This window comes from Mauremys reevesii, linkage group 6, assembly GCF_016161935.1.
Source record: "Mauremys reevesii isolate NIE-2019 linkage group 6, ASM1616193v1, whole genome shotgun sequence".
Classification (NCBI taxonomy): Eukaryota; Metazoa; Chordata; order Testudines; family Geoemydidae; genus Mauremys; species Mauremys reevesii.
Genome location: NC_052628.1, coordinates 112864036 through 112885966, shown reverse-complemented (window position 1 = coordinate 112885966; position 21931 = coordinate 112864036). Strand labels below are relative to the sequence as shown.

Genomic DNA, 21931 nt, shown 5'->3' with positions numbered 1-21931 from the left:
TAGAATACTGGCAAAGACTGATCAAACCTTGTTTTGATGTACTTCATCCCCTCTCATCAGCGTTGGCTTTGAATAAGAGTCTTTGATCCAGCACTGCTTTTACAGTTACTGTCACTAGATAAACATTTGCAAAAGCATCTGAGTGATTTTAGGCTCATGGGTCTCACTGAAAGCCAGTGAAACTTTCAAGAGGACTTAGGTTCCCAAATCCTTTAGATGCTCTTGAAAATTTTACATCCGTCTCCCCCACCACTATCCATGGATGTTTTAAACCCTCAGTCAAGAATATTTAAAAATAAAAGCACAAACAAATCCCCTACAACCTGACACGTGACTGAAATGTGATTCGTTGTCTATTACTCTTACAATCACTGGGTATGGAAGAGAAAATCATGTTACAAAATCCTGATTTATAGGGTCATCTGAACTGGACACAAAAAAGGGAGTTTGTTGTACTTAGTCATTTTATTTTATATGTGATGATAGGAACACATGCCATAATCTAACCAACCAGTTCATAAAACTTTAGTGCACTTACCCCAGCCCAGCACTCCCAGACCATCAATCATTGTAGTGTGCGAATCAGTGCCTACCAGGCTGTCTGGATAATAGTACCCATTCTGATCGAACACCACTCTTGCCAAGTATTCTAAATTCACTTGGTGGACAATTCCCGAGCCGGGAGGAATAATCTTCATGTTGTGGAAAGCTTTGGAGCCCCACTGAAACACAATGAATAACAGCCCCAAATATTAAATACACAGGAACAGTGAATGAGTTGATTCATCCAATCTTGCGACATGCAAAGAGGAGAAATTCTTCCCATACCTTTAAGAATTCAAATCTTTCTTTGTTCCTTTCAAACTCCAGCTCCTGATTCTTCTGCAAACTGTCTGACCTGCAAGTGAATAAATGAACAACAGAGCTACAAGCCTCCAACTGAACTGTGTGGTCTGATGTGTGCGTATGGTGAAAGAGAAAACAGAAGAGCACTCATACCTCATAATGCTGATCGGTTTTATATGTTTCAAGTAATTGCAGCAGTGAGCTAAAGGCAAATGATGAAAAGGGCTTAACAAGTCTTAACAGTAATACCTACCATCCAGCTCAAATGTTAATCCCACACCAAATGTAGGCATTACATTTGCAGTTTGATAAAGTCTAGTCTGCATCTTAAAGCAATGGAAAGTTTTCAAAACCTAAATTATACGCAAGCTGCATAGCAGTAAAGGAAGCTGATGCCAATAACTGTGATTGAACATATGCTAATACTGATCTGAAATATACACTACAGTTCAAGCCTGTACTTCTAACAAAATATACAAAGCAACTGCAGATAAACAAAAAATCCCTAAGAAGTGATTCTTTTTGGATCAGGGACACTTCTATACTCTCTGAGCCGTGTAGCACCTTGTGGTCACTGTGAAAGAACTAAACAGCAATTATAGCTGGTCAGCCATTTTATTTTATTTTGAGAAATTTGTCCATCTAAAATGGGATTTCATCAAAAATTACTTTTTGTGAAACACTATTTTTCACTGAAAATATTGGGCTTTTCTAAAAACGAGAACCACGAATATTTCTATTTTTCAATTAAATTGACAAAAATAACATTTTTCACTGTCACAAAAAATTCTCACAGGAAAATATGCTTTCCCCCCAGCCAGCTCTCATAATAAATAGAGATTCAAATTAAATGGAAGAAGAGTATATTTAAACACATCAGTACCAACATGTACATATTCTCCAGAGACTACCCTTTGGACATTTAATTCCAAACTGAAATCCATTCCTGAACTTTTCTCAGTGATATTTTAAGAGTGCAGTTTAAAAGTTAACGAGGAGCAGATCTCATACAAATGATCCAAGTGAACATCTAGGGGGGAGAAAATTGGACAAAACTGCTGAGCTTTTCAGTTAGCTGGGTCCCTGCCAATGGAGGTTTGCATCCATATAGCTTTTGAGGTTTAAAAGAAACCTGCTTTTCTAAGAATCACATGGAGGGAATAATTTACAAACAAACCAATCTGTCAAGAGGCTTATTTCCCCAAATAGGATCAAAATCTTTTATTTAAAAACAAAACAAAAACCAATCTGAGATGGGACACTAGATGGGGAGTGCCCTGAGTTACTACAGAGAATTGTTTTCCAGGTACCTGCTGGGCCACATGCTCAGGATCTAACTGACTGCCATATTTGTGGTCAGGAAGGAATTTTCCCCCAAGTCAGATTGGCAGAGACCTGAGGGGTGGGGGGAGGAAGAGGGAGGGGTTGCCTTCTCTGCAGCATGGCTCACTTGCAGGTTTAAACTGGCGTAAATGGTGGATTCTCTGTAACTTGAAGTCTTTAAAACCATGACTTGAGAACTTCAGTAACTCAGCCAGAGGTTAGGGGTCTATTTCAGGAACAGGTGGTGAGGTTCTGTGGCCGGCAACGTGCAGGAGGTCAGACTAGATGATCACCATGGTCCCTTCTGACCTTCAAGTCTGAGTGCTCTTAGATTCTAAGATTTCCTCCCCATTTTGTATGTTTTCATTCAAGTGGGCAGTTATATTATTTCCTACAGAGAGTAACACATATGGAATAAGTTACTGGGTAAGGCAACTGGAGTACGATGTATTTAAGGAGCTTGGAAAACAGAAGAGAACTAGGGGGATGACATGAGAAAGCAGGACGATATCACACAGTTCAGTTAGGAAATGCAGGATAGTAGGTAGGTTTCTGAGATCCAGATGCTGCAATGAGCTCTGTGCCGATGGACCTCTATGCCTGTTCAGAGTCCCACTGATTTCAGCGAGGCTCTGTACAGGTGCAAAGGAGCTCACTAAAGGGTTGGAGATTAAATATTCTAGTGTTTCCAGTTCGCTGTTCCTTCCCCCCTACATAAAACCAATGCTTTGTGCTTTTTCACCAAGGCAGCGATGAGCTAACAACCCCATTCTCAGAACTGTGCCAACACAGCCCAGTGTAGTAAATAGTCTAACTTAATCAGTCTTTAGCCTCTATAATGCTAGGGGACAAATTCTCAGTTTGCATTACGCAGTGTAGCTCCACTGACTTCAGTGAACCTCTGCTAATTAATACCAGCTGGCCCTGGCTTCCTAGCAAGCATGGAAAATAAAATCTGCTTTATTTCCTTACCTCCTGTTAAAATCCACCTGGATGGAATGATCAATTACTAGATCAGCAGGACAGATGGGATTAATTTTTTCAGGGTCTCCGCCCAGTTTCTTCACAGCATCACGCATTGCAGCAAAGTCAACCACTGCAGGTACGCCCCTAAAATGAGAGAATTAAGCAAACTGAGGGGACAGAGCCCAGATCCTCAGGCATAGCCAACCGATGCCACACTGCCAGCAGATTCTGACTACAAAGCCAACATTGGAATCACCACACCATTGCAGCGGGACACGGAACCGGGGTGGCAGAAAGAACAAAGGCACATTTGGATTCATCAGTGCAGAACACCTGAGTGGAAACTCGTAAGGTGACAAAGGGAGGTGGTTGTGCACCTTAGGCATTGGACTGGGAGACATGAGACCTGGATACAATCTCTGTGATCTTGGGCAAGTGACTCTTCCTTGCTCTGAGAATCTGCTTCTTATCTGTAATATGGGGATAATACTACCGCTTTTCTCCTCCTACTAGGTGTATGTACAGTCCCTCGCCCAATGGAGACCTGATCATGGTTAGGCCTTCTAGGAACTACAGGATTATGTTAGTATGAGTCGGTAGAAACATCATCAGCTTTTGACTTGCAAGTCAAACAAAGGTGACCCAGAATCCGTGAGAGTGGGTGTGACTGTGGAACCCCTGTGGGAGCGAACAGGCTGGCTTTCTGGAGTAGAACTGCACTGACTGAGGGAAGAATAACAAAGCCCCCACCCAACTGTGCCAACAAGTTCTTGATCTTAACAAATGCCCCCAAACTGACCACCCACATGCTTTACACTCCGTAAGTATTTCTGTTAGGCTGTTGGCCAGAAGTCACATTTTCACCTCTGGTAACAAGACTTTGTAACAGTCTTATAAACATGGCTGCTCCAAGAACTGACATGGCAACAAACAAAAGACCTTCCTCTGGGTTTACACAGAAGTGTCTCATCAGAGCATCTGGAACCACTTATCAGTTAAACCTTCCCATGCTGAACTGAAATAGGTAAACCTTTCTCTATCTCCCAGGTGGACAGACTGAGGCACCATGGGTTAAGTGGTTTAATCCAAGGCAACACAGCTAGTCAGGATTAGAAACCAAGAATTCTGGCAGTCATGGTTAGAACATGACACTGAGACCATAACTTTCCATGTTTGCTTTTGCAGAGCAGATGGAAAGCTTATGGTCCATCACAGATGGTACAATTTGGCATTTCCAAGGTTACCCTAACTACCACTGCCCATCGGGGTATTTTATGTAGCACTCAGCACGTCACTTGTAGACTGTTATTTTTGGGAAACATCCTCACATCACAAAACATCTAATTCTGCAGGGTGCCGAGTGCACACAGTGTCCAGTGATGTGGTCATGGGCATTCAGGACCATTTAGGATTAGTCTCCGAGTGTTCTTCCTGAAATACCTGCCCAGGAGAGGCTGTTTTAGAGTTCAAACTGCAACAAGCAAAGATGTTCTCCGCTGCAAGGGACTAAAAATAATCAGCCTATAATATTATAGAAGACTTGTGTGTAAGAAAAATAGTGAAGATTATTAAATACAACAGGTTCAACACTGTGAATGGGGTAAGGGACTTCGCTTTTCTTCTTTGCGATCCTAAATGTTTACAGACAGACAATACTCCAACCAACACAGCTCACGTTTAGATCACAGGAACTGCCATAATATAAGAAAATATACATCTGAACGTAGTGAGTGTTATGTACAGTGGGTGCATGCCAATTTCCCCAGGCTATATGTACAGCAAAGAAAGCAACTGATATTATGAGCTAACTGGTTGATACAGAAGAGGAGAAACAGGACAGGTATTTGCAACATTCTGGGGGACTGAGGGAGTGACACCAGAATACATGCATTTATATACCCAGAGGCATACCCAGTGATGTGGGCCACTGAATTACAGAACGCACAGGGCTGAAAATCAGGAACCCTCAAAATTTGACTCCCGAACTAGCAATTTACTCACTACGGGGCCTTGCGCCAAAAGCCAGATTTTCAGTACAGTTCACTCCCATTTAGGCACCGATACAAGGGCCAATCTTTTCAAGAAAGCTCAGCACTCAGCAGCTCCCACTGTGACACTTATGGACAGATTTTAGAAGAGATCAGCAGCGACCCTGGACATTTATTTAGGGGTCTAAATGGGAACTGAGCTCTTTAGAAAGTATAGGTCAACCTCTCTGTGCTTCACTGTCTCCATCTGTAAAGCGGTCACCACACCTCACACCTCCCAGGATGTGAGCTCGTTAGGACCCCAATGTTGTTCCCAGCAGAGGCAATGACAGTTTTGCCACTGACTTCAAAAGGTGAGCATGACTGAGTCCTCAGTGCCCGTGGTGCATTTTGGAGAATGCCAGGCAATGCATTCATTGTAAGGGTCAGAAATGGAATGAATCTGTAGTCCAGTAACCAAGGCTGTGCTGCATTCCTTCTTATCACCTGGGTCCGAGGTCCAAAGGACAGTGGACTTTTGATGAAGTACTTTTAAAATGACCACTGTTTGCTTAAAGGAGCTCTGCCAACTAGACATCCAGTATGTTTAGAATAACGTGGCACCGCATCCACCCTCTCTTTCCCTCTGCTTTGCCCACTGCGAATGGTTGTGGTTTTTACAAACCCATTTTCCTAGTCTTAGGAAACATTCGACTCACGTTAAATCCTGCAGAATAACTCGTGCAGGATTAAATGGCACTTCAACATTCTTGCTCTGCATCACACTCCAGTTGAGGATATTCTCAACATCTTCCTTCTTCACTAGGAACTCGTCACAGTTGCGGACGGCTGCCTCCAGGAGGACCCTGATAGAAAAAGGCAAACGTCCTGGGGGGAAGAGACAGAAAGCAGATTGGAAACTTCATCTAAAAGGGGAAAACCAGATATCTGGGCATGGCTGTGTCCTTTCACCTTCTGGGTAGCGAAGTTCTGGCTCCACTGAAGTCAATGGGAGTCTTAACATTGACTATAATGGGGCCAGGATTTCACACATCTTTATTGGTGGCATACATCTTGCAATCACACACTCCTATCAAGTCCATCACATCATCAAGGCAGCATGGGCAAAATTTGTCCTTCCACTGATCTGGCTAGACGTTCATGCCCAGCCTGGGGGATACACCTCACCCGCAGGAAGCACTCAACTACCACATAAAATGACCAATGTGCAGTCCAAGTTTAGAAAAAAAGAACCTCATCATAACAGGAAATTAAATAAGCCTAGATCAGGCCTGCACAACTCGTAAAGCGGTGAGGGCCATATTACTCCAAAGAAAACAGCTGAGGGCCAACCCCCGCCCAGCTCTGCCAACCCCAGCGCCATCAAGCCCCAAAACACAACACCCCCCCCGTGCCACCCATCCCCCCAGAAATACTCCCCACCCAGCACCGCCTGCCTCGCGAAAACAAACCCTCCTTCCCCAGCACTGCCCCACTGAAACAGCGGTATTGAACCTTGGTAATATGCTATATCAGGCCCCTAAGGTAGTATAATTAAGGTAAAAGAAAAATGTGTTTTTGCTAGAAGTAGAATAAGATCTTCCCCTAACTTTGTAATAAATTGCCCTGTTGACTGAATGAGGTGTGACTGAGGAAGGCAGCACCTCCAGACAGCTGCACCCCTTGGAAAGGGGATGGGAACCAGACCAGATCAGTAGAACAGGTCAGCCACTGACTCCTCGCTCGCTTCCTCACCCTCTGCCACTCCCCTCCCATTCGCCTCCTCAGCCCCCCCGCCCCCGGCTTGCCTACTCAGCCCCCACCACTGCCCGCCCGCCTCCTCACACCCCCGCTCCCCCGCCGCCGGCTCACCTGCCCCGCCCCCGCCTGCTTGCCTCCTCAGTCCCCCACGCCCCCAGGCTCGCCTCCTCACCTCCCGCCACTGTCCACCCACCTCTTCAACCCCCCTCCCTCACCCGCCACTTGCCTACTCACCCACCCATGGGCCGCACAGTGACCCCACCTACTCACCCCCCGCGGGCCGCACAGTGAGCCCACGTGGGCTGCATGTTGTGCAGGCCTGGCCTAGATGCTAGTACCCAAAAACACACGATAAGAACTGGATCTTGAAGAAATGGCTTTTGAATTTGTACCCATGTTTCTGTGCCCACAAACCAAGTATCATCTAGAGCTGCAGTGCCCTCCCCCAGTTATTTCCAATGCCCACCGCAGCCTGAGTACGCACGTATCAGGCAGTTCCGTCTGAATGCTGCCAACATACCATATCTCGCATCTCCCAATTTGTTCAGATTGAAGAACTTCTTCGCAGGCTGGCTGGAGTCTAGTGGCTCTGCAAGCCATGCAAAAGGGTTGCTCATGATTAAAGCCCTTGTGTGTCACTGAAAGCACAAAAGAAAAATCATATCAGCTGCCTTAGAGGTAAATTCTGTATCAGCTGGAGCATATACCTTGCAATATACATTAAACACACAATTCTCTTGTGACTCCTCTGCAGTCATTATTGTAGGGGTGTTGTGAAGATTATAAACAAGCTCGGCTGATTTCCACAGGGCTCAAACACCTACATTTACAGCACTGTGAGTGTTGCAATGTTTACACGGTGACTATCTCCGGACAGACTTTGTGCCTTTCCACTTTGCTAATCACACAGCGATTGCAGAGCCGCTTCTTCAGTGGAAATGGCGAAGTCTGAACTGACAGGTGCCCCTACCTGCCCACAGACAAAACCATCTACACTGAGCAAGATGGAACCTATTAAACCAGGGGCCGGCAAACTTTTTGGGCCGAGGGCAGCATCAGGTTTCTGAAACTGTATGGAGGGCCGGCTAGGGAGGCTGTGCCTCCCCAAATAGCCAGGCATGGCCCAGCCCCGCCCGTTATCCGACCACTCCTGCTCCTCGCTCCCTGATGGCCCCCCCCGGGACTCGTGCCCCCATCCAACCCACCCTGTTCGCCATTTCCCGACAGCCCCCAGAACTCCCACCCCTGACTGCCCCTCGCTGCCCCATCCAACCCCTCCTCTCATTCCTGACTGGCCCCCCCAGGACGACTACCCCATCCAACCACCCCTTCCTCCCTGTCCCCTGACTGCCCCCGGAATCTCCTACCCCTGACTGCCTCCTGCCGGCCGATACAACCCCCCTCCTTCCTGACTGCCCCCGGGAACCTCTGCCCCCATTCAACATCCCTGTTCCCTGCCCTCTGACCCCTATCCACACCCCTGCCCCCTGACCACCACCCAAACTCCCCTGCCCTCTATCCAACCCCCCACTCCGTGCCCCTTACCGCCCTGCCTGGAGCACCAGTGGCTGGCAGCGCTACAGCTGCACCGCCCAAGCACCAGGACAGGCAGCCGCGCCGCCCGGCTGGAGCCAGCCACGCCACAGTGCAGCACAGAGCACCGGGTCAGGCCAGGCTCTGCAGCTGTGCTGCCCCAGGAGCTCGCAGCCCCGCCGCCAAGAGCACTGCACTGGCAGTGGGGCGAGCTGAGGCTGCGGGGGTGGGGGAACGGCAAGGGAGGGGCCGGGGGCTAGCCTCCCAGGGCAGGAGCTCAGGGGCCAGGCAGGAGAGTCCCACAGGCAGTAGTTTGTATTAAAATGACTAATCCCACCTCTGTATTAAAATGACTAATCCCCTGAAAAGATTTTCAGAGGTGCTAAGCACCCAGACCTCTTCTTGACTTGAGTGGGAGCTGTGGGTACTTTCCACCTCTGGAGAGTGGAGAATCAAAAATCTGGCCTCAGTGTAAAGAGTTTTTCAGTTTAACACCCACCAGAAGTGGGGGGGTTTGTCGATCGTATAGTGGCCTAATAGAGCACTTGACTGGGACTCAGGAGATCTGGATTCTATTCCCAGCTCTGCCACTGGCCTGCTGGGTGACTTTAAGCAAGTTACTTTACTGTCACATACCTCAGTTTCCCCATCTATAAAATAAGGATAATGATACCCACTTCCTCTGCAAAGCGCAAGAGCTAGGTATTATTAATTATTGTATTAATTATGTATAATAATAAATAATAATACAGGACCACGTTGTGCACATCCCAGTCACAGCCGTGAGCTTACTCTCCAAATAGTCCAGTTGATTTCACTGGGCCTACCTGACTCAGTAACAGGTTCACAATCTGTCCCGCAGTGTATTCAGACACCAGTCACACCTCACTCAGTTTTAATGCTTATAATTAAAACTAAGCGTGTGGGTGGAGAGGAGAGGTGCAGAGGGATTTTAGTTTGGTTAGTGAAGCGGGAAAGGCTTGTAGAAGTCTATGATTTATGTTTATACAGAACTGCCAATAAGATGCAAGGCACGAGACAGGCTCACGAGCAGGAAAAGGCGCCAAGAGGAGGGAATACACTCTTTACCTAAGGTAACAATGCATTGTGCATTTACTGCTTTAAGCAGAAAAGAGAAAAACAAAAAACCACAATTCACTCCATGCCTCACTTTCACCGCTGGGAACGCACACACGAGACTGTCTTATTTAGGAGAATGAACCAAGTATTGACACTTCACTTTGCACACACACAAATATAAAAATATCAAGTCCATATTATCTGCAATTGCTGCATAAATTGGAGTTGTTATCCCTACATTTTCATAACATCAGAGCTGGGACCACTTCAATTCTTGTCTGCACAGAAATCTCTAAATCCCCTTAAGACACCAATTGAGGTTTTGAACTTGGATTCTTCAAGCGGATGGGCTCATTTCTCTCTCTCTCTCACCCCCTTCCCCCATTTGGCACTTCTACATGTTACTTTACAAAGTGACTCTTCTTCCCAGTCTTGCAGCTATGAACCGCTCACACAGCAATTTACTGACCGCAGAATTCCCTGAGGTTTTGTTCTTTGAACTTCTTTTTCTCTCCCTCTTCCTCTCATTCCATTTCTTAGAGCCTCCTGGATACTGCATGACCACAAGAGAACTCATCTGCTTCCTTCTTGCTATTCTAGCCAGTCGTTCTCCTGGATGAATTTTATACCATCTTCGAAACTCAGCCCTTTATTTCATGCATGCTTAGTTTTCACAGGATTATTTAGTACCACAGAAGATACAAAACACTGGGATGTTTCCTGACAGATAAAGCAACTGACCATTGTTTTGCAGTGGCCATAAAACCTGTTTTCACTGTATGCATTTGCCACATTCTCATCTAGCTTTACAGTTTCAGCTATAACAGCCAGTCATACCTTGGTGTCAATCATGCCGGTCATTACCAATGAATAGTGGGCTATAAACCAAGTGATACTGGCACAAGTTCAAGCCAGCCACCCATCTAGAAGCTGCAAGGGGAATAAGACTTGCCAAAAGCCATGATTCTGCACGGATTTGTAAGTAATCACATGGTTTGGATACAGATTAACTTTCTATCACAGTAGAGTGTTTATTATTATTTTGCCTGCCTTGAAATGGGAACATACAACAGTCAGCAAGCCACAGAGCTAGTATCGATGGCCTTCCAGGATTTGTACAGTATGGAAGGTCACAAGCATTTTGTTGCTGGGTCATGTCCATGGTCAGCAGTGCTCCTGACATTTTCAATGAACAGAAAGACTCATAGCTGATCACACACTACATAAATCATTTGTGCTTTCATTCAACAATCTCAAAGTGGTCTGCAAAATTAAAATGAGATTATACCCCAGATAGTGGGTTTAAAAAAAATAAAATAAAAGACATGGGATTCTATGCTGATCAGCTGCCAGGAACTCCAGATCAAGTCGCTCAGTTTACACACAAAGATGTTTTCTAGCTGCCAATCCTGTAAACAGAGTCAAGCTGACGTCTTTCTGGTTTATGCATCATCACCGCCACCAAGATTCTGTGGGTTAAATTCTGCATTGAGTTACCCCTGGACCAGTCTTGTTCAGCTAAACTATAGAAGTCCATACTTTGGCGCTGAAGGTCCCAGGTTATAGTCCCTGTGGATAAAACCATTTCACACAGGTGTAAGTGACCAAAACCTGGTTAACGATTCTGTGGGGAATGCACAGGAAGGAGTAGAATCCAGCTCGCTCACTCTGCAGAGATAACAGCAGTAAACATTTATTTTTACCTATAATGTCAACAGATAGCTCTCAAAATGCAAATAGAGAGAAGATCTGATGATTAAGAAAGTGCAGGAGGTTCACATTTTATAGGGGTTATACCAAAACTGAATCCAGGCCATCTGATCAAAAATAGAGGGGGAAAAAAGAACACTGAAAAGGACCTAAGTTATTCTTGCTCCATCTCATCCAGCAGTGTGTCCCCGCCCCCCGCCCCGCAAAAAAAACAACAACAACAAAAAACACACCACACTCCATTTCAGTGTCTGGACAACCAAATGTTTGCCAGACTCCAGATCTCTGAAGTTCACATGCATAAGGAATCAGATCAAAATTTCACCTACTAGCCAGCAGATGAAATGAGTGGGAGAGCAAGTTAGAAACACCACCCCATCAGCATAGTGGGATTGAGAAAAATAGGGCCCAAACTGAATGAAAGATGAATGCAAGGAAAGGTGGGAGGGGCGAGGGGGAACAGCACAGGAGACCACAAAGAACGTACTACTAAACGTGTGGTTAAAAAAGAAAAAAAAAATCCATTGGTGGTCAGATTCCTAGAGTTTCCCCATCCCATGAAGCTCTCTCCCTGTTTAGCTGCATTTCACCAGATCAGTGTTCTGCTCGTCCCTCCCTTGCATGAATTCTTCAGAATCCCACCCTCTGCTAAGAAACCCTTGTTCATTAACTGAAACCTTGCTTAAAGGCTACTCACACTACATGAAGATACTGCATGTTTTGTACAGAGCATCCATGAACAAAATGGCAGATGAAATTCCATGTTGGTAAGTGCACAGTAATGCACACTGGGAAACATAATCCTAACTATACATATAAAGTGATGGGGTCTAAAATTAGCTGTTACCACTCAAGAAAGAGATCTTGGAGTCATTGTGGATAGCTCTCTGAAACCATCCACTCAAAAGTGCAGCAGCAGTCAAAAAAGCTAACAGAATGTTAGGAATCATTAGCCAAGGGATAGATAAGACAGAAAATCTTAATGCCACTACAGAAATCCACATTTTGAAAACTGTGTGCAATTTGGTTGCCCTATCTCAAAAAAGGTGCAGAGAACGTATTAGAATTGGAAAAGGTGCAGAGCACGGCAACAAAAATGATTGAGGTATGGAACAGCTTTCCATATGAGGAGAGATTAAAAAGACTGGGATTGTTCATCTTAGAAAAGAGACAATTAAAGGGGGACGTGGATATGACAGAGGTCTATAAAATCAGGAATGGTGCAGAGAAAGTGATTAGGGAAGTGCTATTCACCCCTCAACATAACATAAGAACTGGAGGTCACATGATAAAATGAACAGGCAGTAGGTTTAAAACAAACAAAAGGAAGTACTACTTCACACAACACACAGTCAACCTGTGGAACTCATTGCCGGGGGATGTTGTGAAGGTCAAAAGTATAACTGGGTTCAAAAAGAATTAGATAAGTTCATGGAAGATAGGTCCATCAGTGGCTACTAGCCAAGATGGTCAGGGATGCAACCCCATGCTCTGAGTGTCCTAAGAATACATCTACACTGCAATAAAAAACCCACAGCGCTGATTCTCAGAGCCAAGTCTGAATGTCTACACTGCAGTTATTAGCCCCAAAGACTGTGTCAACTGACCCGGGCCAGCTGTGGCCATGGTGCAGGTCTCCTATTGCACCCCAGACATACCCTAAACCTCTAACTGCCAGAAGTAGGGTCTGTATGATAGAGGATGGATCACTTGATAATTGCCCTGTTTTGTTCATTCCCTCTGAAGCACCTGGCACTGGCCACTGTCAGAGACAGGAGAGCAAAGCTACATGGATTATTTGTGATCCAGTATGGCCAGTCTCATGAACAACATTGCACAAGGCAAAGCTATTTAAAAACCCAGTCAAACAGGAATACGAATACGTATTAATCCCTACCTTTATAGATACAAGTACACTGTTTTCCATACACAACATTTGGACTTTAGAGTAAAGATAGACTCCTTATGAATGTTTAGAGTGTAGCTGTAGCCATGTTGGTCTCAGGATATTAAAGAGAAAAGGTGGACCAACTTCTGTTTGCGAGAGAGACAAGCTTTCGAGCTTACACAGAGTTCTTCTTCAGGTCCTTAGGAACGCAGTTCTGTCTGGACTCTATTCCTCCTACACCATGTAGCTTATCTATGCATGCAAGCAGGCTAGATCTCTCTCTCTTCTTATGAGTTTAATCATTTGTTACATTATAGGTTTGTTATCACAATAAGTTTATCAATTTGTATTAGAGTATTTTAGCTGTATTGCAAGGAACCTACAGGCAACACCCTGTATGTTAAGCTAAGGCAAGTTATCATACATCTATTTGAGACCTTTACCCTAGATAGGTGGTGATGAGTGAACGCATACAGTATATATATGTGTGACCTTTCACATAGATAAGTGAGCAAGTTAAAGCAAGTTGGTAGGTAAAACCACCCAAGTTCATGGCCTTTTTCAGACTTAACAAGCACACCATGAAGAACACGCAAATAATCGGTTAGGGCAGAAACAACAGAGGTGAGGATGAGCTAATGGTCTCTAATAGTTACAAACATGTCATTAATATGAACAAACATGCCAGCCTGAGTGGACCCTAACATTTTTGTGGGTGAGGAAGTTAAGTTTGGCCATGGAAGGCGGGTACTTAGGCTCTAAGCTCAGGCCCCATAATAGGGGTAACCCACCCTGCTGAGGGGGTTCCGCTAGTTTTTTGTTAGTTTGTCATTGTTAGTTCTTAATTGTTAGGTTCTAAGTAAACTCTAAGTAGGCTTCTATAGCGTTTAGCTCTAGCTGCTTCTAAGCTGTGCACCTCTCACTCAAGACTTGAGGAACCTGGACCACTGAACTCTCTTGGCATGCCAGAAGCAAGGCTTATCACCAGGTTCTCATGGAAGGGTGCGAGTACATTAATCGAGAAACCTTTCTAGTATATAATACAACATGTCCTGCCAGAACAATATCGCTGCTTTTGTAATTGGTTGATTATTTGATTAATATTCCATTACTGTTCCATTTATCTCAAGAAAAGGCTTAAAGCTGCCTTTTGTTCTCAGTGTGAGTTTCCTTGTCAGACATCCCAAGGATCCCTGCAAATTCTGTGTAGCCTGATTCTGGGATCTTATTATCTTTTGATCAGATTCACTGGTGAGCCTATAACCCGTATTATCTAAACAATATTATTAATCTCCCATAAAATCAGGCAACCAACAGGTGGGAAGAGTGCGAGTTTCTCCAGCAACAAAGGGGTTATATTCACATCTCACATGAAGTTACTACTAATGGGTTACTTGCGTGCTTTGAGACAACATCCCTAAGTGACTAACGAGTCATCACAACTATTCACTTTATTATTATTATTAAAGCAAGGGGGGAAAAAAAATCAGCAGCATTCCCAGATCTTACCGTATCAAGAGACTCATTATGCTCAATAAAGCTATGCTCTCACACACTCTGACCATCTTGGCTAGTAGACACTAATGGACCTATCCTCCATGAACTTATCTAATTCTTTTCGAACCCAGTTATACTTTTGACAAATTGGAGAATTGTTCTGAATGCAACAAGATGAAATTCAATAAAGACAAGGGAAAAGTACTTCACTTAGGAAGGAAAAATCAACGGCACAACTACAAAATGAGGAATAACTGTCTAGGTGGCAGTACTGCTGAGCGGGATCTGGGGGTTATAGTGGCCCACAAACTGAATACAAGTCATCAATGTGATGCAGCTGCGAGAAAGGCGAATATGATTCTGGGGTGTATTCACAGGAGTGGTGTATGTAAGATCCAGTAGAGTCCCACTCTACTCAGCACTGGTGAGGTCCCGGCTGGAGTACTGTGTCTGGTTCTGGGCACCACAATTTAGGAAGGAGTCCAGAGAAGAGTAACAAAAATGATAAAAGATTCAGAGAAACCTGACCTCTGAGGGAAGGTTAAAAATAGTTGGGCATATTTAGTCTTGAGAAAGGAAAACTGGTGGGGGTTGGGGGGGGACACACCTGATAACAGTTTTGTAATATGTTAAGGGCTGTTATAGAGTGGACAGTGATTAACTCTTCTCCATGTCCACTGAAGATAGGACAAGTAGTAATGGGCTTAATCTGCAGCAAGGGAGATTTAGGTTAGCTAGTAGGAAAAACTTTGTAACTAAGGGTAGTCAAGCTCCGTAATAGGCTTCCAAGGGAGTTCGTGGAGTCCTCACCACTGGAAGCTTTCAAAAACAAGTTGGACAAACACCTGCAGGGAGGGTCTAGGTTTACTTGGTCCTGCCTCAGTACAGAGGGCTGGACTTGATTTCCCGACGTCCCTTCCAGCCCTATATTTCTCTGATTCTCTCTGCTGAGGTGTCTTATATTTTGTTGTGTTTTAAATGACTTCAAGGTTACCTCAAACATTTGGATGGGGGCCATTTTTTGAGCATCTCTCCACACATCTAAATAACTGGCAGCTTGTCTCACATGAGCCACCAGAACAGGCTTCAGAGAGTAAAAAAAACCTCTCCATCACTTATGCTCCATGATGGATTCAAACTATCCCTTCAAGGCAGAAGGTTCTGAATCACGTTACCAATTCCCCAAGCTGCCTATTACCCCTCATTTTAACTATTAAAATTGTCAAAAAACATTACAGCACACATACTCACACACGCAAAAGCTTTACTCATCTGTGTCGCGGGCTGCCAAAAGGCACTGGAGCAGAATGCCAGACTACTAAATTAAAGCTCTCTCAGGACAATATTGGGCACAAATCCCATTGATATAAATAACCAGCGTGTACAACTCAAGGGCACGACCTGACCCTTAATTTGTCTAATGCATACAGCTCCCCTTCCAAAGGGAAGGAAGAGGGGATGGGGGAATAGGTGAGACTAAAATCTACAGAAAACCCCTAAAAGTGATCTCTTTTCCATGTTCTCACATTCTGATTAGATACAGGCCTGAGTGGACATATGCAAAGCTGGTTCCAATCTTCACCAAAGTTCAAAGCGATACAAGCGCAGGTGGTCTGGCACAGGCACCATCTCTAGCCCTGTTAACCCTGGAAATCAAAAGATATTGGAGCGAGGGATTTCCTGTCCAGCTGGAATTTTAGCATGTTTTGAGCATCTAACTCCTCCCTTTGTTCCCTTGAGAATACCTCTTGTCTTAATGTGCCGTCCATGGATTTGTCCAAACTATGGATTAGCCAAAGGAAGACAGAAGCGGTCTCTAGCCAATCATGAAATATATCAACTTATAAATATTTTACTTACTCAAGAGTCCATGTGTAGTATGGAATCACTGACATGAAAACAGCTTTATTATTCTGAAAAAGGACAATGCACAGTGGACAAATATTTTAGATTTATGTGTAACTACTTTAATCATCCAAGGCAAAGCAGGACAGTTACAGCCCCTGCAATATACGCTACATGGAATCAAAGCTAAAGATATCTGGGTAAAGTTCAATGCCTGTGATATCACTTAGCGCCAGGACAAGCCTTGTTTTACAATGTATTTTCTACATTTGCATTCTCGTATACCTAGGAGGACTGTATAAGCAAAGGCACCATTGTAGTAAAGACACTGATTCTGTTCAGAGAAAGAAAAGCTCTTTCTAGTTACCATTTGCTCTATTTAGGTCACATATATCAGAAACAGACAGTATTGTGGTATTGCTGTAAATGAGTCCATTTATTACAGCGGTTTCAGTGCAGTGCATTACAGAAGCCTGGAAAAACAGAGCAGTTTTAAGGATGTACATAATGGAGAAGGAGACAAAGAAGAGGCCACTGACAATTTGGCAACTGAACAAACATTTTGCTGGCATAAAGCAATGGCGCAGCTGGGACCACCTGCACTTGCAATAAAATGCAGTAAAGTGTAAAGGGACTTGATAGCACTGGATGTGTGAAAACTTAAGGGATCCACTTTCAATATTAGCACTTTAAATGAACAGTGCACTGCAACAAGAAGAATGGGGCCCCAGGCGCCCGATCCGAATGTATATAGACCATTTGCTCCAGAGAGAATCTGTCTTTTTAAATTGATAACATGTCTGACCTAAAACCTTGCATGGCCCCTTTAACATCAATGTAATAATATAAATATAATACAGAGCCACTCTGGACTACATTTTCAGTGCACTGTGCAAGCAACTAGGTGGCTATTTCTTATTGTTTTAGTTTGTACACCTCATCATCTCATCTTATCACTTAAAATATGCAGGGGGGTTATTTTATCCCACATCCCATTGCAGTTCACATCTGTGGGTTTCTTGTGCAAATTCTGCAGTTGAAAGCGTGAGCAATCAACTCAAGGTAGTCTCAAAAAATTCCAGCCACAGGAGCTTAGATGAGCTGTCAGACAATGGTATTAATTTTCTGCTAGAAAGCAAGCTCAAGGCAGGTGAATCCAGTCTTTGATGAGGACAGGTGTGTGCCTCCCACTTGACAGCAGTTGTCAAGTGTTACGTGTTATTATGAAGTTCACTCAGCTTGTTATCCAACATGATCAGAGCTAGCAAAGTGACACTGAAAGTCCCATGGTGGACCAATCTCTGGGAATCTGAACATCTGCTTTCCACTCCATCAAGTCACTCCCCTCCGAGGCGCACACTTCCCCACGCTAATTCACTCACCATCCTTCCTTGCACTGCACACACAAACTGATACTATACAAGTGATGGCCCAAGAGGCTTCTGTGGCTTGGCTTTTGTTTTGATTGATAATTCAGAGATGCAAGACACACATACCATCTGTGGTCTTTTCAAAGAAAGCCCTTAGAACAGAATCTGGTTTTACAGGAGCTAATGAAATCAAAAAACTAAATGCCGATCAAGGCATAAAAGTTAAAGAAACACTGTAACTTTGCTTATGCAGCAAGTGTTCTTGTTAAAAATAAAGACATTCTGTAACTACCTTTTTTGTTACAGGGAAAGAAGTCTCAAGCAAGTAACATTAAACATCCCTGCATTTCTGGGGTAAATATTCTTAGGCCTTGGCTACACTTGCACGTTATAGCGCAATGAAGCCACCAAAAGCGCTCTACCTCACTTCCCGTCCATACTGGCAAGGCACACAGAGCGCTCTGACTCCGCGTCTGGAGCGCTCCTGGTACTCCACCTCCCCGAGAGGAATAACGTTTGTAGCGGCTGCACCAGTGCCAAGGATTATACAGCTTTACCACCATTTGATGAAACCTGCTAGAAGTAGTTACTCTAAACATGGGCACTAATGTTTCTAGTGTAAAAGCAGCATGATCCAGTCACTGGATAAGGCACTGGGCTGGTACTAAGGAGATAGAGCCAAGACTAGAGCCTGTGCCACTGACCAGCTGGGTTGCTTCTCTATGCCTCAGTTTCCCTCTCACCCTTTGTCTTGGCTATTTAGACTGTAAGCTTTTCATCAGACAGACATATTTGTACTATGTGAACATACAGCACCTAACACAATAAAGCCTTGATCTCATTTGGAACCTCTCACACTACCTTATTACAAGCACAGAGTGATAGGAGACAAGGCTGAATTGCTTATAATGAACAATAAAGAATTAAAAGTTGTATTTAAAGCAGTACTTGGCACACTCTTTCCTTCCCCTGATTTTATTAAGCGTTAATCGTCTCTTTCCCCATCCCCTGCATGGAACCTTGAACTCACCATAGGGGTTTTGTTTGCTTGCATGTCACCATCAGGGATAGCAGCAGAGCTCTTTCTGCTACCACAAACAGACACAGTCTTTGGCCATGACTCTGCAAGCTGATCCATGCAGGCAGGCCCCTGCATAGCCTCACTGACTTCAGTGGGGCCACATATAAGCAGAAGGGTTAGGGTGACCAGACAGCAAATGTGAAAAATCAGGATGGGGGTGGGGGGTAATAAGTACCTATATAAGAAAAAGCCCCCAAAATCAGGACTGTCCCTATAACATCAGGACATCTGGTCACCCTAAGAAGGGTCCATCTGTGTGGAGCTGTGCTAAGAACACAGAGACTCCATATGGAGGCAGAGCTCTGCCTGCTCGGATCAGTGTGCAAGATTAGGTCTTTGTGTAGATATATTGTATGGGTAAGATATAATTTGCCTTAAATTAAAGTAGAGAGATTTTCAAATCTCTATATAGCAGTTTTTAATATTTAATGTTTTATATATATATATATATATATATATATATATATATATATATATATATATTATCTAGAACCCAGAGTTAAATTCTCAATATTTTTAAAGTTACAATATTTTATATTTGAGTTGTACACTGAAAAGGTGGCAGGATCACACATTAATAACTAGAAGTCCTGCTACTTTGGAGATCTGTTTCACTTGGAACAGGAAGAAAGAACTATGCAGTCATCACCGAAACACTGAAGAAGTCAATAGAGTTACTCTGGATTTACACCAGCGTGACAGAGGAGAATTGGGGCCTGTGTGATTACAGCCAGTTAAATTAAAATCCCGGCCAGTCCTATTTTATGGATTTAAAGTATCATCTGGAGTTTCCTGGGGGAAGGAGGCAGCAAGGAAGAGAAGGCCAGGGACCTTTGCCTCTATTTCTGGCAGACACCCCTCCAGGGCACCAATGACACTTAAAAACACGGATCCCGGCCGGAGCTGGGAACAGAGCTCATGTGTCCAGCTTTCCGCTCCCTTCTCAAGGGGCCATGATAAGAAAATTCAGGAGACTGACACTGACACAAGGGGGGGGGTGGGGGGTGGGGTGAGGAATACGGAAGCGCTCGGCAAGCCCAAGGCTGAGGCCCCCGGCTACCAAAGCAAAGGAAAGGCTACTCGGGCTGGCAAACAGGGGAGTGTTGGGGGGGACCCAGTGAGGGGGGAGGAGGGATACAAGTTTGCAACGAGTGTCCAGCCAGGGACACCCCCTGCATCGCCGGGAGAGGCGAGGCCTGTTCCTTTTCACCAGCACTTCTCCCCCCCGGCCCTGCAGCGCAAGCACGAGGCAACCCCCCCTCCCCGTGCCCCGGGCGGCAGGTCCGGCCCCCTCTCCCCGCAGAGCTGCAGCTTAAAGGGAGGGGGGAGCCGGTGGCTCCACTGCCAGGCCCTGCCGGAGAGGGGCAGAGCCCGCACGGGTCAGCTGGAGGGAGACCCCGACGGGCGGGCGGCTCCGGACTCACCGTGCAGCGCGCTGCCTGCCGGCCGGCCAGCGGGGACAGGGCGGAGAGGCGCCGGGGGGACCTGGGGCAGCAGCCGCCGCCTGCCTCCTTCGCTCGCTGCGGGCCAGGCTGCTCCGTCCGCCTGGGGCGGCCGGGCTCCTCCCCTGCTGCTCGGGCGGGGGTGTGGGAACCGGAGTCAGCTGCTTCCCCTGCCCGCCCCCGGGCCCGGCGAGCTCCTTAGCCGGAGCCCAAACGTGCCCGCCCCGCGGACGGGGGCAGAGGCCGACGATTGCAAGGTCCGATCATCCGTCCCGCGTGTGTGGGTCCCCCCCCGCCCTGCAAAGGGCAGCATCAGCCCCTCCTCTCCTGACATGCCCTCGGCAAAGACAAACGCGGTAGCGTGACAATCAGCAGCCGGATGGTGGTTGGTTGGTGCGTGTGTCTGGAGAGGCTGAGAGAGTTAAGATGGGGAAGGTCATAGGGTGACCAGACGTCCCGATTTTATAGTCCTGATTTGTGGGTCTTTTTCTTATATAGGCCCCTATTACCCCCCTGCCCCATCCCAATTTTTGTTACATTTGCTGTCATAGAATCATAGAATCTCAGGGTTGGAAGGGACCTCAGGAGGTCATCTAGTCCAACCCCCTGCTCAAAGCAGGACCAAACCCAACTAAACCATCCCAGCCAGGGCTTTGTCAAGCCTGACCTTAAAAACCTCTAAGGAAGGAGATTCCACCATCTCCCTAGGTAACCCATTCCAGTTCTTCACCACCCTACTAGTGAAAAAGTTTTTCCTAATATCCAGCCTAAACCTCCCACTCTGCAACTTGAGACCATTACTCCTTGTTCCTGTCTGGTCACCCTAGCTAAGGACGTGGGGAGTGCTGCAGAGACATCTTGCTTTACTATAATACAAAATTTCAGTGCCTCATAACTTCTCCCCCCCCCACTGTATTTTATGACACCTCCGTCACACCCAGCAGTTAAGAAACACTTCACTGGTCTCCCTGGTGACCTGCGTAACACAGGCCATACAACTGCACTGAGGATTCCTCAGTGGGGACAAGTCCAGAAACGCAGGCAACTAAACCAAAGCAATTCACTGTGCAGATGGGGCGTTCCACACCCAGACTCTGTTTACAAAGGAAAATGACTTCGCTTCAGAGGTGAAAGTAAGCCGGTCTGGTACGAGCAAGAGCCAGTATGTCGTGCTGGACCGCACCGGCTTCCGCAGCAGGGATTTAAACGGGGAGCCCAGAGCCCTTTAAATCCCGCCCACAGCTTGGCGCCCAGGCTGGGGCTGGGATTTAAAGGGCTCCGAGCTTCTGCAGCTCAGAGCCCTTTAAATCCCCCCCGCACATCCAGCGGCTGGGCTGGGCCCAGGATTTAAAGGGCTCCAAGCTCCCCCCTGCTGCAGGAGCCCCGGGCCCTTTAAATCCCGGCCCCTGCCTGGCAAGGCTCGGGGCACCCCGCAGCGGCAGGAGCACCTGGCCCTTTAAATCCACACCCGAGCCCAGCGGTCAGGCTCGGGCGGGGATTCAAAAGGCCCAGAGCTCCCGTGGCGGCCAGAGCCCCAGCCCCTTTAATTTGCTCCTGAGCCCCGGGGGCTCCCAGCCACCTCTACAGCTAGGTGCCCTGGGTTGATTTAAAGGCCCTAGGGC

The 21931-nt window shown here is 45.9% G+C and overlaps 1 protein-coding gene across 1 annotated transcript in view; it reads right to left on the bottom strand.

The window, feature by feature from the left end:
- ACO1 (aconitase 1) overlaps positions 1-20596 on the bottom strand; it is a 42221-nt gene extending 21625 nt beyond the window's left edge. Inside the window, exons 1-6 of the mRNA XM_039543433.1 lie at positions 20292-20596; positions 7384-7501; positions 5822-5990; positions 3142-3279; positions 829-898; positions 539-722 (exon numbers count right to left, since the gene is read on the bottom strand). Of these exons, the coding sequence (XP_039399367.1) occupies positions 539-722; positions 829-898; positions 3142-3279; positions 5822-5990; positions 7384-7480 (658 nt within the window). The 5' untranslated portion in view covers positions 7481-7501; positions 20292-20596. The remainder of the gene's footprint in view (positions 1-538; positions 723-828; positions 899-3141; positions 3280-5821; positions 5991-7383; positions 7502-20291) is intronic.
- Positions 20597-21931: the final 1335 nt, after the last annotated feature.